This window comes from Bufo gargarizans, chromosome 4 (genome assembly GCF_014858855.1).
Source record: "Bufo gargarizans isolate SCDJY-AF-19 chromosome 4, ASM1485885v1, whole genome shotgun sequence".
Lineage (NCBI taxonomy): Eukaryota > Metazoa > Chordata > Amphibia > Anura > Bufonidae > Bufo > Bufo gargarizans.
The window spans coordinates 527,231,582-527,250,712 of record NC_058083.1 but is presented as its reverse complement, the minus strand read 5'-3'; the positions used below and the strand labels follow the sequence as shown (position 1 = coordinate 527,250,712).

At 45.4% G+C, this 19,131-nt stretch overlaps 2 protein-coding genes across 2 annotated transcripts in view; one reads left to right on the top strand and one right to left on the bottom strand.

The window, feature by feature from the left end:
* The window catches only part of SPDYA (speedy/RINGO cell cycle regulator family member A), a 35,600-nt gene extending 34,755 nt beyond the window's left edge, over positions 1–845 (top strand). Inside the window, exon 6 of the mRNA XM_044291966.1 lies at positions 617–845. Coding sequence (XP_044147901.1) covers positions 617–699 — 83 coding nt within the window. The 3' untranslated portion in view covers positions 700–845. The remainder of the gene's footprint in view (positions 1–616) is intronic.
* On the bottom strand, positions 10–18,004 carry TRMT61B (tRNA methyltransferase 61B). Its single transcript, XM_044291965.1, has 7 exons — positions 16,780–18,004; positions 14,781–14,883; positions 9,627–9,817; positions 9,450–9,541; positions 8,507–8,730; positions 2,284–2,367; positions 10–921 (listed from the first exon to the last, which is right to left on the bottom strand). The coding sequence occupies exons 1-7, from the start codon at positions 17,926–17,928 to the stop codon at positions 854–856; spliced, it is 1,911 nt and encodes a 636-aa protein (XP_044147900.1). The 5' UTR covers positions 17,929–18,004; the 3' UTR covers positions 10–853.
* Positions 18,005–19,131: the final 1,127 nt, after the last annotated feature.

The window sequence follows — 19,131 nt, the reverse complement described above, 5'->3', positions numbered from 1 at the left end:
TGCCAAACTTGGGGCTTAAACACAGGCTGAACAAGTCTTATTTCCCTGAATGAAAAGGGGCATAAAGGTTAAGGCTAATTCATTAGTGAAGCCTTATACACTTAATCAATTCCTCCGTTTTCAAGATCTCTGCTTGCTGTTCAATCAATCAACAGGAAAGTTTATTTTCTAATTCTAGTGAATAAAAATCTGTGCTTGTAATAACCACCCAGCTACAAGGCTCGTTACAAGACCCAACCCTGATAACGTCACTACTGTACTTGTAACAAGCAGTGTGATCATCTAACGCCCAGGACAGACACAGTGCGGAATGTTAGGTGTGTTTTGCAAAGCACATTATAACTTCTTGCAGTCCTGTGATTAAGATGTAAATGCAACCCACAAGATCCATGGCAGGAGCGTAAAAACGTAATATAGAAGCTGTGATCTTTCCACAATTCATGGAAACCAAAATGATTTATTTCCTTCCACAGCTTTTTGATACAGTATTTTCCTATCTGAATCTCATACAACTATTCACGTCTACAGTGTCGTAAAAATAAAATAACTTTATAATCTCCACTCAAAATGCACATGTAAAATATGAAAAACGGTTTTCTACTCCTTTCTTCTTCAGATAACCAAGCAAACGGCAGGACAAGGAGATGCATTTGTCACCAAGACAAGTCCATGGAGTGGTTCTCGAGCAGCGAGGAGTAACGTCGCTACCTCTGAATTTGGAAGCAGGTGCCTCAAACATTTACAACAGTTTTATTCCAAGAAGTTAAACGTTCTAGAAAAAATATTTTACATAATTTTGTATGTGTAACATCACATAAGCATACAGAGATGATACTCTGTGCAGTCCTTGGCCTCAGCTGCTGTCCCCCTGTGTCATCTGTTTTGATGTGGCTCTGAATTTCCTCAACTGCACTAGAAAAGCTAGAAGGCAAAATAAGCATTTTACAAATTACAATTTTATAACAAGCCAGTGTCACAGCGGTAAAAATACACAACTTTGGATTTCTATTATTAAAAATACAATTTTCTCCCATTATTATTTTATGCAATTTTTTTGTAAACTATATTAAAGTGGGCAGTGAACCTAACAACGACAGTGTATAATAATATATCTCATACCGATATACTGAGCTGTATGTATGCATATGTTCCTGCAATGGAGATATATAAAGTAGAACACTACAGTTTGCCTCTCCCCAGCCTGAATTGTCCTTTGTGAGTTAATATGTAGTTCAACAACACCGTAAATGTACTTCAGTCACCTGATGGTCAGAGAAATTCTGATTACTGAGGAGCTAAGACTCTACCTTGATATTTTTGCACCTAAAGGGGTTGTCTCGCTTCAGTGTCTTGTATTAACTTTCTCTACATGATGAATGCCATTTGCAAGACTGAGACAACCCCTTTAAGGCTCTTGGTGCCGGGTCTATGAAGTATCCTTGGTAGTGAAGTCCACAGTCTATCCTGATGTTAAATGGGCACTGTCCTTTCAATAAACTTTGCATACATCAATAGAACAAGTAAAGATATCTTTATAATATATTTAATTGTAGAAAAATGCCTGTTTTTCCCACTTGTTAGCCACTTTTCCTCTACTTTGCCTCCTGCAATAATCATTGACTTTCAACTCACTGCTAAAATCTGTCTTGAGAGATGGAACGGATTATCACCTCACTATAGGGATCAGGTTAGAGCTGCCCATAAGCAGAGGAGACGAGGAGTGCGTTTCTGGAGTGAGAGGCACAGACATGGCTAGACACTGCTCACCTGCTATCTCACCCCAGTGCTGGATCTCACTGCTCAGTACTGCCTTATAATGTCCTCCATACTGGAGCTTCTATCTGTGTTTGAGAGATCGATAGGAGCAGGATTTTTTTTATCTGTGTGAGCAGTGTATGGGAGACATTATATCAGCTAGTCTTCCCCTCAGCTAGAGCCTGCAGAGGGGAAAACTGGTGAAAAATGCAGAATACAAGTCATATAATAGCCAGAATTGGTGTTTTCCCTCATGTACACAAATGACATGCACACTTTAAGACGACTGCACAATTCAGATGATGATCCTTAGTGTCAGTACATGCATGCATCGTTGACAAAGTGAATGCACACCATTCCAAGATAACCCAATATATGGATACTGCCACTAAGGATATCTTCCAGACCCACGGGTGAGTTGAGTACATATGAACACGTAGAACCTCAGCAATTTAAATAATCATAAATAACGTGCCTTCAAATCTTCCAATGGCAGAACAGGACTATAAGGAAGGAATCCATATTTACCTGTATGTCCTACCTGCCAAGGCATTGGCCGCGCTATATAAGGCACTTTCCCAAAAGGCTGGGATCCGATGGCGAAATCGTCATCTAAAAAATAAACAACAAAATCTTAAGTCAGTGTTCGGTATATATAATTGTAATACCAACACCCAGGATAAAGTAAAGCTCAGTTTTTATTCACGGCATTCTTTATAGCAGGGGAGGAGAACACATTCCTATGCATCTATATATTAATATATATACAGTACAGACCAAAAGTTTGGACGCACCTTCTCATTCAAAGAGTTTTCTTTATTTTCATGACTATGAAAATTGTAGATTCACACTGAAGGCATCAAAACTATGAATTAACACATGTGGAATTATATACATAACAAAAAAGTGTGAAACAACTGAAAATATGTCATATTCTAGGTTCTTCAAAGTAGCCACCTTTTGCTTTGATTACTGCTTTGCACACTCTTGGCATTCTCTTGATGAGCTTCAAGAGGTAGTCACCTGAAATGGTTTTCACTTCACAGGTGTGCCCTGTCAGGTTTAATAAGTGGGATTTCTTGCCTTATAAATGGGGTTGGAACCATCAGTTGCGTTGTGGAGAAGTCAGGTGGATACACAGCTGATAGTCCTACTGAATAGACTGTTAGAATTTGTATTATGGCAAGAAAAAAGCAGCTAAGTAAAGAAAAACGAGTGGCCATCATTACTTTAAGAAATGAAGGTCAGTCAGTCAGCCGAAAAATTGGGAAAACTTTGAAAGTAAGGGCTATTTGACCATGAAGGAGAGTGATGGGGTGCTGCGCCAGATGACCTGGCCTCCACAGTCACCGGACCTGAACCCAATCGAGATGGTTTGGGGTGAGCTGGACCGCAGAGTGAAGGCAAAAGGGCCAACAAGTGCTAAGCATCTCTGGGAACTCCTTCAAGACTGTTGGAAGACCATTTCAGGTGACTACCTCTTGAAGCTCATCAAGAGAATGCCAAGAGTGTGCAAAGCAGTAATCAAAGCAAAAGGTGGCTACTTTGAAGAACCTAGAATATGACATATTTTCAGTTGTTTCACACTTGTTTATGTATATAATTCCACATGTGTTAATTCATAGTTTTTTTTTGAATCAGATAATTTTTATTATCAAATTTTCCTTTTTCATCATCAAATGACAGTCAAATCAAATATCCAGTCATCAATAGACATCAGGTACAAAAGATAAAAGTACAAAATATTACATATGCACATTTTACATAATATACATCCTATGACCATAAGACATCGTAGGAATATACACATTAGATCTAGATCTTTATTTATCTAATTGTTTTCTCCCTCAACAAACATCCCTATAAACAGCCCCCCCCCTCCCCTCCCCTCCCAAACTTTTCAAGATCAGGACATTATTGCAATAAGAGCATAACTACCTCCAAATTCCTTGTCTCCTCATTCTATCGGCACCAGTTCGATTGAACTCAATAAACATTACAGGCTATGAGCCCCAAGTAAGTAAACTCCCATACAGATATGGCATTCAGTCCACGGTCACACATCACACATCAGACACCAACAATCATACACCACACATTCCACCTAACACCAGGTTGTACACAGTCACTTCCCCAGATCAGCCTTACCGGGCAATCAAAGCACTCCTCGTCAATGCTAGCCAAGGACTGCAGCATCCCGACCTATCTATCCAGCTACCCCAAATAGCCTCAAATTTAGTCAAGCATTTTCTTTTCTGGTATACACCCCTCTCAAGACGCACTACCACATTCATTCTAGCAACATACTCCGGTACTTCCGGGGGTGTCCCCTGTATCCATTTTGCTGCGACAGTCTTCCTCGCCTGATAAAGCATCCTTTCTATTCCCGTAGCTACTGTAGACTGCAAATTTTCCTCTGGCAGTATTCCCAGAATACAAATTTTTGGATCCATTTTAAATTTAGTACTATGTACCTTATTAACAAGATGTAATATTGCTATCCAATAAGAGGTCAATGAAGAGCATGACCATAACATATGCAGAAGATCAGCTTCAGCGCTGCCACATTTCGGACAATTGGGACTATCCCTGCAACCCACTTTATGGAGAAATACCGGAGTCCTATATACTCTGTGCACTAGATACAGCTGGGAGAGACGGTTAATTCATAGTTTTAATGCCTTCATAGTCATGAAAATAAAGAAAACTCTTTGAATGAGAAGGTGTGTCCAAATTTTTGGTCTGTACTGTATATATATATATATATATATATATATATATATACTGTATATTGTGGGGATTCGCTCTGGTAGTTAGGATTAGCGGATGCAGTATACAGAAGAGGCAAAGTACACAGTTCTTGAATCAAACAGCAGTGTTTATTCACACATTGGTGTATCACAAAACGCAGGTGGCTTGGTGTATGTTCACACACAAGGAAAGTCCATAAACAACAAAAGTCACCTTTTCTCCTGGGTGTTAATTCACACCCTGTTAGCAGTTCATCCTCATCAAGTCCATAGGCGGCCTGTTCGCCTTTAGAGGGGCCTGAGTCCTCCAGCCCGGCTCAAACCTCAAATCCCAGCACAGCCCTCAGTTCACAGCACACAGACTCCTGAGCTCCACTGTCAGAGGGAGATAAATCCACAAACCTTGCAGTGCCGGCTGTTTTTATGCCTGGCAAAACCCGGCCTAATACATGGGGAGTAGTCACCCACCCAGCACTTTGACTACTCCCAGTAAGAGCCATCAGCTGGGGTGGGATTTTGTCTGCACGATTATGGTCCCCATGTAAAGGGATCCTATCTCCCCCATATATATACTACTCACAAAAAGTTAGGGAGATTTGGTTTGTGAGTAAAATTTCAGGATAACCCTAAAATGCCCTCTAAGTTGCCCTCTAACCTTTACAGGTGAACCTTCACTACACTTTTAAATGCACATGTTCAACTGTTCAGTGTTTCAGTACTTTTTGCACAACTTGCTGTTCTCTAACAAGTAGCTTAACGGCAAAATTCAAAACAGGTGTTTAATCCATGAATCACCTAATAAATTCCCTGGTTCCATTAGAATTGGTATTTAAACAGTCCTCCTCATCATGCTGTTCACATTTTGACATCATGAGACCAAGACGACACCTAACAATTGATCAACAGTACCTCGCCATTGCAGGATGTTCTCAGACGGAAGTGGCCACTGAGCTTAGAGGGTCACATAGTGTCATCAGCAGGTTGTATCAGAGATAGGGAGACTGGAACAGTCACAGAAAGGTAGAGAAGTGGACGTCCTTTGGCCACATTCCACACTGATGACCGCTTCATTGTGAACAATGCCCTGTGGAACCGGATGATGAATGCCACACAACTCCAGGCACATTTAAGGGAGGTGAGAGGCACCCAAGTGTCATGTCAGACCATTCGAAACTGTTTATGGCCTCATGCACACGACAGTATTTTTCCATGGTCCGCAAAACGGGGTTCCGTGATCCGTCTCCGTTTTTTCTTCCGTGATTTTTGGAGGATCACCAGATATAAAGGAAAGTAAAAAAAAAAATTGTTTTGGTGTCCGCCTGGCTGTGCGGAGCCAAACGGATCTGTCCTGACTTACAATGCAAGTCAATGGGGACGGATCCGTTTGACGTTGACACAATATGGTGCAATTGCAAACGGATCCGTCCCCCATTGACTTTCAATGTAAAGTCAGGAGTCCCTATCAGAGTTTTCTCCAATCCGATGGTATATTTTAACTTGAAGCGTCCCCATCACCATGGGAACGCCTCTATGTTAGAATATACCATCGGATTTGAGTTACTTTGTGAAAACTCAGATCCGACAGTATATTCCCCATGGTGATGGGGACGCTTCAAGTTAGAATATACTAAGAACTGTGGACATAACTGCTGCCCGGCAGCATCCGATCTCTTACAGGGGGCTGTGATCCGCACAATTAACCCCTCAGGTGCTGCACCTGAGGGGTTAATTGTGCATATCATAGCCCCCTGTAAGAGATCAGGTGCTGCCAGGCAGCAGGGGGCAGACCTCCCTCCCCAGTTTTAAATTCATTGGTAGCCAGTGCGGCAGCCCCTCCCTTCCTTCCCTGTATTAAATTCATTGGTGGCCAGCGGAGAGTTCCGATCGGAGTCCCAGTTTAATCGCTGGGGCTCCGATCGGTAACCATGGCAACCAGGACGCTACTGCAGTCCTGGCTGCCATGGTTACTTAGCAATTTTAGAAGCATTATACCTACCTGCGCTTTCTGTGACCGGCCGGGTGCTCCTCCTACTGGTAAGTGACAGGTCTGTGCGGCGCATTGCTTATAGCACAGACCTTTCACTTACCAGTAGGAGGAGCGCCCGGCCGGTCACAGACAGTGCAGGTAAGTATAATGCTTCTAAAACTGCTAAGTAACCATGGCAGCCAGGACTGCAGTAGCATCCTGGTTGCCATGGTTACCGATCGGAGCCCCAGCGATTAAACTGGGACTCCGATCGGAACTCTCCGCTGCCACCAATGATGGGGGGGGGGGATTTTAATTAGGGGGGGGAGAGGGGAGGCCGCACTGGCCACCAATAAATTTAATACAGGGGAGGGGGGCCGCACTGGCCACCAATGAATTTAAAACTGGGGAGGGAGGGGGGTCTGCCCCCTGCTGCCTGGCTTTTACAGGGGGCTATAATACACACAATTAACCCCTCAGGTGCAGCACCTGAGGGGTTAATTGTGCGGATCACAGCCCCCTGTAAGAGATCGGGTGCTGCCAGGCAGCAGTTATGTCCACAGTTCTTAGTATATTCTAACTTGAAGCGTCCCCATCACTATGGGAACGCCTCTGTGTTAGAATGTACTGTCGGATCTGAGTTTTCACAATGTGAAAACTCAGCTCTGAAAAAGCTGTATGCAGACGGATCTGCGGATCCGTCTGTGGTAAAGTAGCCGACGGATCACGGACGCGGATGGCAATCTTATGTGCATCCGTGTTTTTTCAGGGACCCATTGACTTGAATGGGTCCGTGAACCGTTGTCCGTCAAAAAAATAGGACAGGTCATATTTTTTTTGACGGACAGGAAACACGGATCATGGACGCGGATGACAAACGGTGCATTTTCCGAGTTTTCAACTGACCCATTGAAAGTCAATGGGTCCGCAGAAAATCACAGAAAACGGAACAACGGACACAGATGCACACAACGGTCGTGTGCATGAGGCCTATATCAGCGTGGTCTGCGTGCTGCTACCTCACCGCACCACCAGGCACTGGTATTATCGTCTTGCATGGACCAGGGAGCATCTGCGCTGGATGAGAGACCAGTGGGCCTCAGTGCTGTTCACTGATGATAGTTGATTCAAACTGAGCAGAATTGATGGCCGCCAACGATGTTGGAAACTTCCAGGAGAGTGCTATGCATGAGCCACTCTTGTCACCAGACGAGCCTTTGGTGGTGGTGGTGATGTTACAGTGCGGCAGGTGGGTCTAGTCAATACAGAACTGCCCTACACTATGTGAATGGTCCAGTGACAAGCCCATACTACTTGAAGAACATCATTAATCCAGTCATTGTGCCTCTACATGAACACAGGCCTAATTTTATCTTCATGGAGGACAATGCGCCAGCTCATCGAGGTGGCATCATTAGGGAACGGCTGCTGGAGACTGGGAGACGTCAACTGGAGTGGCCTGCACTTTCTCCAGACCTGAATCCCATTGAAAACCTATGGGATCAGCTGAGTCACCGTGTACCCCAGAACCTTAATGAGTTGAGGGCCGCCCTTTATGAAGAGTGGGATGCCATGCCTCAGCAGACAATAAGTGGACTTGTGAACAGGAGACGTTGTTGTCAAGCTGTAATTGACGCTCAAGGCCACATGACAAGTTACTGAGACACTGACATTTTGTGGGGGTATACCCACCACCGGTGGTGGCTTTTGTGTCAATAAATAGTTTGAGATGAGGAAATCACCATTGCCGTCCTATTTTCATGATATAATATCACTAGAGTGGGAACTTTTTACATTTTCCATAAATTTCACTCGAAAGGCAAATATCCCTAACTTTTTGTGAGTAGTGTATATGCATACTCAGTCTGGCCAAACAAGTGTGTGTTTTTGATGGGCACCTTTGGCGACAGCATATATCCCTTGGGAACAAAGGACTGGTCAATATTAAAAGCCCAGAGAACCCCTTTAAATGTCCAAATCCACCGTCCCAAATCTCTAGTGTATGGACAGAGTTATGGAACTTGAATCATCTCACCGTCTGTCTGACTTTCCTCAACTTCATCGTCATCTGTTTGCTCTTGAGTTTGGGTTTCAGAAGACAGATTCCACTGGGGTTCCACCCTTTTGGAGATTCTGCCGTCCTTACGTACAGAGGGGGTGACCAGCCAGTCCGTGACGCTGACCGCCATAACCTTTTCACATAATAGGGGAAGTTCACAAGAACGAATGCCCTCAAGAAGATCGATCACCTGCGTGATACTGTAGAAGGTAAAAGACATTTCTTACGTGATTTACATAGATAAGTAACTTTACAGGAAAGTAACTTGAAGGTTTTGGTCCCCAGTGCAAACATGATGGCATTAACTCCTTAGAGGGGTTGTCCACTCTCTTACATGTGATGATCTATCCTCAGGATCGGTGGGGGTCCAAGTCAACTCTTCTGCAGTAATCTCCCCTGTCCACTGCACAACCTACAGAGCTGTGTAGTATCAGGGCCGGCTTCCAGCACTGGAGTTACTGCAAAACAGCCAAACAGCAAGGGTGCGGGCTATCAGACCCCCGACAATCACATAGCGGTGGTCTATCATGAGGATTATCCATCCCTTGTAGACGAGTGGAGGACCTTTTTAAAGGGTTTGTCCAAGATATTGAAAAACTACCCCAAAGCCAGGATTTGTGTTAAAATAATAAAAAGATCTTATACTCATCCATGTACTCGCCTGCTGCATCCAGCACTGCACTCCGGTCCTCACCTCCAGTCTGTGTTTACGTGACTGCAGTGGTGACGTAGCCATATAGCCCAATTGACCGCTGCAGCCATTCACGGGTCTCAGTGGTATATGGCATATATGGATATGCTGCTTGTATGGCCTTCTGAGAAACGCCGTCAAACGCATGCACAGAAAAACGGTGATACACAGATGTGTAATGTGTGTATTGGGTGGAGTTACCCTGGGTATTTGCAGCTGCCCACTTACTTAGTTATGTACACAGCACACACTGCACCCTGCTTCAGATTCCCCACTATCACTGGCAATGCAACTTGTGGGTTCAACATATCCAAGGCCATCTGCAAAACACAGACACAGAGATGACTGAACATGACCCAGAAACGGCCGGTACCACAGGAGGCCTGATGTCCGAATCCTACTCACTGCATCGAATCCTACAGCCCGGAGGTCGGACATAGCGTCCAGCACGTCCTTGTTGATGAAATTCACATTATCTGGCCAACTTCGTCCGCTTCGAATTTCCCAGGCGGTCTTCCATTTTAAGAAGTTCCTCTTTGATACATGATGATGGTCAGGACGCACTTCAATGCTGTGGACACAACCCTCTGGCCCCACTAGGGAAAAAAGAAAAAACGTATTAGTTATCAACCTGTACAATGGCGCTATAGTGTATGGTGAATGTCACTACCCGCTCCAGAAATAAAAAATACCAGCTAGAAGTCAGAATACGTGACAAACTAGTGTCCTAATAAAACAATGTCTCATATCACCATGGGTGTCGGAACATGAAGAGGCAAAAACAGAAAACTGACTGCGCCAGACTTTAACCTTTACCTTAACCCCTTAAGTACCGAGCACATTCCGATAGCCATAACTTTTTACATTTTCTGTTCATATAGCCATATAAAGGGCTTATTTTTTGTGGGATAAGGGTGGATTCACATCTGCGTTTTGTCTTTCCGTTATAACGGAAAATAACAGCATCCATAAGACGGAAGGACTTGTATTAAGACGGAATGCAAAACGGAAGCCTTTAAAAGGCATTGCATCTTAATAGAAGTCTATCCGTCCCGTTTCCGTTATGCTGAACGGAGAAAAAAGTCCTGTCGACAGGACTTTGTTTTCTGTCTTGCATAACGGGAACCAGAGGGATTCGTTGTGATTCCCATAGACTTCTATGAAGACGGATCAAAACGGAATGCCTCTTAAAGGCTTCTGTTTTGACTTCCGTCTTATGGATTCCGTTGTTTTCCGTTATAACCATGTTAAAACGGAAAGCCATAATGGAATCCAGAACGTAGATGTGAAACCCACCCTAAGGCCTATTGCACACGGCCGTTTTTTTTTCCCGTTTACTGGCCGTTTTTTGTGTTCCGTATACGGTCCGTATACGGAACCATTCATTTCAATGGTTCCGCAAAAAAAACGGAATGTACTCCGTATGCATTCCGTTTCCGTATTTCCGTTTTTCCGTTCCGTTTTAACATAGAACATGTCCTATTATTGTCCGCAAATCACAGTCCGTGGCTCCATTCAAGTCAATGGATCCGCAAAATCCGTTCCGTTTTTTCTGAACCATCTATTGAAAATGTTATGCCCAGCCCAATTTTTTCTATGTAATTACTGTATACTGTATATGCCATACGGAAAAACGGAACGGAAAAACGGAACAGAAACGGAAACACAACGGAAACAAAAAACGGAACAACGGATCCATGAAAAACGGACCGCAAAACACTGAAAAAGCCATACGGTCGTGTGCAATAGGCCTAAGGCTACTTTCACACTTGCGTTCGGAGGGGATCCGTCTGGTATCTGCACAGACGGATCCGCCCCTATAATGCAAACGCTTAGATCCGTTCACATTACCATGAACATAAAAAAAAAAAAAAAAAAAAAATTTTTTTTTTATTTTTTTATTTTTTGTTCATGATAGTGCAAACGGATCCGTTTTGACTTTACATTGAAAGTCAATGGGGGACGGATCCGTTTGAAAATTGAGCCATACTGTGTCAACTTCAAACGGATCCGTCCCCATTGACTTACATTGTAAGTCTGGACGGATCCGTTTGCCTCCGCACGGCCAGGCGGACACCTGAACGCTGCAAGCAGCGTTCGGGTGTCCGCCTGCTGAGCGGAGCCGAGGACAAACGCTGCCAGACTGATGCATTCTGAGCGGATCCTTATCCACTCAGAATGCATTAGGGCAGTACGGATCCGTTCGGTGCCGCTTGTGAGAGCCTTCAAACGGAACTCACAAGCGGAGCCCCGAACGCAAGTGTGAAAGTAGCCTAAGTTGTATTTTTTAAAGACAATAAAAAAATGGGAAAAAAATTTGTTTGTGGAATTAAATTGAAAAAAAAACACAATTCGGTCAAGGTTTTTTGGGTTTTGACATCTCGTTCAATGCGCGCTAAAAATGACAGGACGTCCATATTCTGCGGCTAAATATGAATACAGCGATACCAAACTTGTTTATTTTGCTACTTTAAAAAAAATAAAAACCTTTGAAGAAATCAAAATTTTCTTTTCATCGCTAATTTGTACGAGGGCTTTTTTTTTTGCGGGGTAAATTTTTGATTTTTATTGGTAAGTACGTATTTTTTAATCACTGTTACTCATTTTTTAGGGGGGGAAAGGTGACTAATAAATGGTGAATTGTGTGTTTTTTAAAAAAAGTTGAACACACTGGAATTTTTTTAAAATATTTTATTAGTTTAGCCATTTTTGGGATGCAGTGATACCTGGAATGTTTATTTTTTTGTTGTTTATATATTTTTATATGGAAAATTGGGAAAGGTGGGTGAATTAAACTTTCAAAATTGTAAATTTTTTTTTTTACTTTTATAATAACAACTTTTAACCCCCTTAGGGGGCTAGAACCTGGGATCTTTTGATCCCTTGTGTCATTCACCCTTAGGGTCCATTCACATGTCCGTAGTGCATTGCGGATCCGCAATACACCCGGCCGGCAATAGCGGACAAGAATAGGACATGTTCTATTTTTTTCCAGAGCCGCGGACCTGAAGATCGGGGCCGCGCTCTGGAAATGCGGATGCGGAGAGCACATAGTGTGCTCTCCGCATCCATTCCATCCCCATAGAGAATGAATGGGTCCGCACCCGTTCCACAGAATTGCGGAACGGGTGCGGACACATTCACGGACCCTTAAAGAGATCTAATAGGGTGAATGGGATTTTGACACATTCCCTGCTGAGCTGTGCCTCGTGCACACAGCAGCAGGGAGGTTACCATGGCAGGCCTGGAAGGCTTCAGCAGCTTCCAGGATGCCAGGGTAAGCGATCGGAGCACTGTAATTTCATGGCGGGGGCTCCCATCAGAGGGAGCCGCATCCCTCTGCCTTACCTCACAGATGCCGTGATTGGTGTTGATTGTGGCATCTGAGGGGTTAAATGATCGCCGTTCCCCGTCATTGTGGCCGGGTGTCTGCGGTGTTATGCATCTGGCACCAGATGCGTATGGAGCGAGCTCACTGCAGAAGCCCGCTCCATACATTACCTCAGCCACCGTGTCCATGATTTGTGGACTGCAAAATGAGGTCGTGTGAATGGGGCCTAACAAATCAGGGAAGAGAAAAGCAGAGAAATATGACAGAAATAGGGGCCATGCTCTGACGGATTTATTTCACATTCCTCAGCGCCAGCCGCTAGGTGAAGGACTTACACACACTGTGCATAACAAAAGCGGAAGGAAGTTTATAACGCAGACCGTTTAGAAAGTTGTTTCATTTTGGAAGCAAATGAACAAGAACATTCAGTGGGGTCCATCTCCCCATAGATGTCTTACAGCTTGTTCACAGGGCTGTGAAGCAGCGGCGAGATCTGAACCTCTGCAGCATGGGACCTAACAGAATGGGGAATGCAGCTCTGGGTGTAAATGGGAGTATACCACTCAATGTAATCTGCAGAATGTCTCCACAGTCTGTGCAGCTTTGACTTGCAAAATTATGTTCACAAGTGAAGCGCTGCTTTAAAATCGGGTAAGTGGATATTTAGGCCTCTTTCACACGGGCGTCATGTTTTTGGCCCAGATAAGATGCGTGTGCGTTGCGGGAAAATGCACGATTTTTCCGCGCGAGTACAAAACATTGTAATGCGTTTTGCACACGCGTGAGAAAAATCGGCGGGTTTGGTACCCAAACCCGAACTTCTTCACAGAAGTTCGGGTTTGGGATCGGGGTTGTGTAGATTGTATTATTTTCCCTTATAACATGGTTATAAGGGCAAATAATAGCATTCTTAATACAAAATACATAGTACAATAGTGCTGGAGGGGTTAAAAAAATAAAATAATTAACTCTCCTCAATCCACTTGCTCGTGCAGCCGGCATCTCCTTCTGTCTTCTTCTTTGCTGTGTACAGGAAAAGGACCTGTGGTGACGTCACTCCGGTCATCACATGATCTTTTACAATGGTGATGGATCATGTGATGGACCATGTGATGACCAGAGTGACGTCACCACAGGTCCTTTTCCTGTACACTGCAAAGAAGAAGACAGAAGAGGTGCCGGCTGCGCGAGCAAGTGGATTAAAGGGACACTGACAGGGCCAATAAGCATATTGAGGTCTATATATGTCACTACAGGTCTTATAATGGGTATTACAATCATCTAAGTATCCCCCCTGTCCACATTATGCAAACAGTAAACTTAAGTTTTATAACCTGCTCCAACCGTCTTCAATCTGCCCAAGGGGCGGCGTTTCACCTCTCTTGCGCCCAGCCAGCCTCCCCCAACTGCCGATTTGAAGCGCCGCCCAGCTCATGAATATTCAGTTTGCTGGGCGGCTTCTGCGGTCCCCGCTCTGAAGCACTGCGCTTAACAGTGCCCGGCGCATGCGCCGGATCTTGTGAAGTCCGGTACAGTAAGCGCCGCCCAGCTCATCAATATTCACTTCGCTGGGCGGCGCTTACTGTCCCCGACTTCACAAGATCCGGCGCATGCGCAGGGCACTGTTCAGCGCAGCGCTTCAGAGCGGGGACCGCAGAAGCCGCCCAGCAAACTGAATATTCATGAGCTGGGTGGCGCTTCAAAGCGGCAGTTGGGGGAGGCTGGCTGGGCGCAAGAGAGGTGAAACGCCGCCCCTTGGGCAGATTGAAGACGGTTGGAGCAGGTTATAAAACTTAAGTTTACTGTTTGTATAATGTGGACAGGGGGGGTACTTAGATGATTGTAATACCCATTATAAGACCTGTACTGCCATATATATACCTCAATATGCTTATTGGCCCTGTCAGTGTCCCTTTAAGGTGAGTTAAATTATATTTATTTATTTTTAACCCCTCCAGCGCTATTGTACTATGCATTCTATAACCATGTTATAAGGAAAAATAATAAGGTCTCCATCCCATAGAAATGAATGGGTCCTGATTCAGTGCGGGTGCAATGCGTTCACCTCACGCATTGCACCCGCGCAGAAAACTCGCCCTTGTGAAAGGGGCCTTAGGCTACAGGTTTGTGGGGTGCCATGTGATCATCTCAGAAACCATTACACACCATTCATGCCAAGCCACCCCGTGATTTTCTTCACAACAGACTGCATAAAGGCACATACCTACCAGCGCGTGACAAGAAGAGACTCAGCGCTCCAGAGCCTGATCCTGCTTCTAGTATCACATCCCCAGGATTCACATCCATCATCATCAACATGGAGGCAATGTCCTGAAAGTGACAGGGCGGTCAGCACTGGAGAGTCCCCGGCATGCACCATACATGTTACTGTACACTACACATCATTCGTTCTGGTCCAGGACATGGAGCATTGTTAGGAGTCATGAGTCCGTACCTCTGACAGACCTGTAAGGGTACGTGCACACAGGGGTGAATCACTTTGGATTTGCATTCGGGAAATCGACAGCTTTTTAAAAAAAAAATATATATATATTTTACAGTGCCAGCAAAGTTCATGAGATTTTAAAGGGATTGTGCAGCCTGATTATATTGATGACCTATCCTCAGGATAGGTCATCAATATCTGATCTGTGGGGGTCCAGCACGCATGCAAGCGCTGCTTCCTCCTCATTACACTGTGCATCGTCACAGGGGAGACTACAGGCAGTGTAATGAAGAGGAAGTGCCAGGTGTCGGAACCCCGCCGATCAGATATTAATGAGGACAGGTCATCAATTAAAACTGGCTGCAGAACCCCTTTAAGAAATCTGATCCACATGCTGTGAAAAAAGGCCCCTTTCACACAAGCAAGTTTTCCGCGCGGGTGCAATGCGAAGACGTGAACGCATAGCATCCGCGCTGAATCCGGACCCATTCATTTCAATGGGGCTGTGCACATGAGCGTTTTTTTTTTTCACGCATCAGTTCTGCATTGCGTGAAAAACGCAGCGTGTTCTATATTCTGCGCTTTTCACGCAGCCCTGGCCCCATAGAAGTGAATGGGGCTTCAGTGGAAAAAACACTGCAACCGGAAGCAAGTGCGAATGCAATGCGTTTTTCACGGATGGTTGCTAAGAGATGTTTGTAAGCCTTCAGATTTTATCTCGCCAGTGAAAAACGCCTCAAAACGCATTGCACCCGCGCGGAAAAAACTAAACAACTGAACGCAATAGCAGACAAAACTGACTGAACTTGCTTGCAAAACGGTGCGAGTTTTACTGAACGCATCCGGAGCCGATCCGCCACGCTCGTGTAAAAGAGGCCTAAATGGTGGACTTTACATCGGCAGCGTGCGCAGATTTCACCTCTTACAATGCAGGGTGAAATCTAAAACAAATCTGCATGTAACTCATTACGTCCTGTGTGGATATACCCCTATAAGGACTCATGTACACAACTGTATGTATTTTGCGATCCGCAAAACACGAATACGCAAAAAATACGGATGACGTTTAAATGAACGGGTCCGCATCCTAACCGCAAAAAAAACTAAATACATTCGTGTGCATGAGGACTAAGTCAGGATCCGCCTGATTTGATTCAGGGCTCATTCACATGACCGTACGAAGGAGTCCGCATCCGTTCCCCAATGCCTCTTAAAAGGCTTCCATTAGGATATTCCGTTTATAATGGAATTCTCGAACGCAAGTGCAAACCCGCCCTAAGGCCCCTTGCAGACGAGCGTTCCTCCCGCAGCGAGTCCGCAACGCAGCTCCCGGCCTGACCTCCCAGCGCTGCCGGGGGTCACACAGCGTTATATTGATTTATGATGCTATGTAAGCCTTACAGTTCTGGAATGTATTGGATAACACTGGCAGCATTATGTCTCTGCCTCCAATATTTATTTATTTTATTTTTTTTGGGGGGGGCGGCAGCGCAGCAGTTCGCAAGCCAGCGTACAGACGCGCTTTAACCCACAACGAGTGTCCGCTCTCGGCTAAGTCTTAGCATCTGAAGTGAACAACTCCGGCTAAAGATTACACTCTTTAAACCTGATCAAAACCTGCCCATGTGAATATATCCTAATGATACTGAGCATGAAAGTGATCATGTGACTGGTCTGACCAGCAAATAAATATAAAGATGTCGTCCTCCTCCCCCCCTTTAAACTGAAGAATGTGCAGACAGTGGAAAGAACACGATGGGAGAAGTCGGTCGAGCGCAAACCTTTGGATAGGAGATGGTGGGCCCCCTCTTCATGTATATGACGTATTCATCCAGCGAGGGTCTTCTCAGGAGGAACTGGTGCCCGGTGGAGGTCGTGATCTTCTCCCCGGGCAGTTTGCCCAACAAGTCCTGGTAATTGATGGCCCCCCAGTTGCTGACCAGTTTGCCTGAGTTTTTCAGGACGAACATCTTCCTGAACATTGAGTAATGTCTTCTCTTGAACTCTGCCATGAGAAGATCTCCAGGCTGGAGAGGGACACCCCCTGAAGGTGCAAGGTCTTGGGGAGGTGAGGATATTGGGGGGCTATATGGGGCGGCATTGTACTTTGGGAGGGATGGCAAAGGTTCTGGGGGTTGGTCCTGCTCAGGGCTGCCATGATGTCCACTCTCTTGGGAGGATGATGGGGGTCTGAGCTGCTCTTTGTGGTCTTGGGAGGATGCTGGGGGTCTGAGCTCCTCAGCGTGGTCTTGGGAGAATGATGGGGGTCTGAGCTCCTCAGCGTGGTCTTGGGAGAATGATGGGGGTCTGAGCTCCTCAGCATGGTCTTGGGAGGATGATGGGGGTCTGAGCTGCTCTCTATGGTCTTGGGAGGATGATGGGGGTCTGAGCTGCTCTGCGTGATCTTGGGAGGATGATGGGGGTATGTGCTGCTCTGCTTGATCTTGGGAGGATGATGGGGGTATGTGCTGCTCTGCTTGATCTTGGGAGGATGATGGGGGTCTGAGCTGCTCTGCATGATCTTGGGAGGATGATGGGGGTCTGAGCTGCTCTGCTTGATCTTGGGAGGATGATGGGGGTTTGAGCTGCTCTGCTTGATCTTGGGAGGATGATGGGGGTCTGAGCTCCTCTGGAGTTTGAAGATCTCTGATCTCCTGTGAGATAAACTCAGGAGGGATCATGCGACTCACTCTGTCCAAGGGGGACAGGGACCACCTCCTCCTCCATGTCCTTAGGGCACCTGTAGAATGGGGGGCTTCAGGCGGCCCCCCGCCTCCTTGACCTTCCTGTGAAGCGGAGTAGCAATTGATACAATGTTGCAACTGCCCCTGGACTCTTGGTGTCAGCAGGTTTCTCGTGCGGCCGGCAGGGGGCGACCGACACCAGAGCGCTGCAGAGCACAGCCTCCTGCCTGCACACAGCGCCGACATCCCGGGGAGCTGAGGATCTCCCCTAACCGCAGGGTCAGCGATCGTTACGTCATCACCCGGCGACAAGCAGGAAGCAGAGCACACACGTGGGTGAGCAGTCAGCGCTTCCTGCCCATGTGCTGACAGTAGCCAGCAGATTGCTGCTCTGAAGTGCATGCTGCTCCTATACACAGCAGAGGATAGAAGTGGCTCTAAATGTCTCATTGTGGTCATGTGCACTCATGTAGGGAATTGCATTATGAGCAGTTTTCTAATACTATGGTATTAGGGGACTGGGTCCACAGAAACCAGCAGTAAAGTCTCCCTTATATTTGTCAGGGTTCTAGTATCTTCACAGTAGACGCAAACCTACCGATAAGCCGCCGTAATTGCGTCTGCTCAGCAGAGAAGAGGCCTTCATTTGTAATTGTATGAGGTTCTCCAACCTCCAAACCCCAATTTTACCCAAACAGTTCGGCCTGTTTCACACCTGCGTTGCTTTCTGGCAAAGGATCTTAATACCGGAAATAAACGTTTCCGTTTAGTCCTTATGCATTCTGAATGTAAAGAGATCCGCTCAGGATGCATCAGGATGTCTTCCATTCCGGCAGCATTCCATTTTGTATCCGGTCATAAAAACGGATCCGTCACCCATTGACTTTCAATGTATGTAGTGATCCATTTTTTTGCGGGAACCAGGAGCGGGGTAAGTATGTTCCCTCTGAGGGGCCCGGCACATGGGGGGCTGTTTGTGATATCGGATAACCCCTTTAAACATACAGAATGTAACATGGAGATATTGCACATCTATATGGCAAATTTTTGTTAAGGATTGCAGCCCGAATTCCAAACTGTTTAACAACTAGCCATTGTTTTTAATGGCTCAGGTTTTTCAGCAGCATTTTTTTAAATATGTGTTATGGCAAAAGAAAAAAAAATCATGGCAATTCTTGGTATGGTTCTTGCACAGAACCTGGGTAGCCACTTGTAGCTTCCGACCAAGCATAACATCTATGTGGAATTTGTATGTTCTCAGTATGTTCTTGAGGGCTTCCTGCCACAAGCCGATAGTATAATTGGCCTGAAACTGGCACCAGTGTGTGAGATAGGGATATTAGATTGTGAGCCCCGCTGGCGACAGGGACTAATGTCAATGGTAACCTCTCCATACAGTGCTGTATGACAGGAAATAAAGACAGATCCGTGCAAGTCAGAGCTACTAAT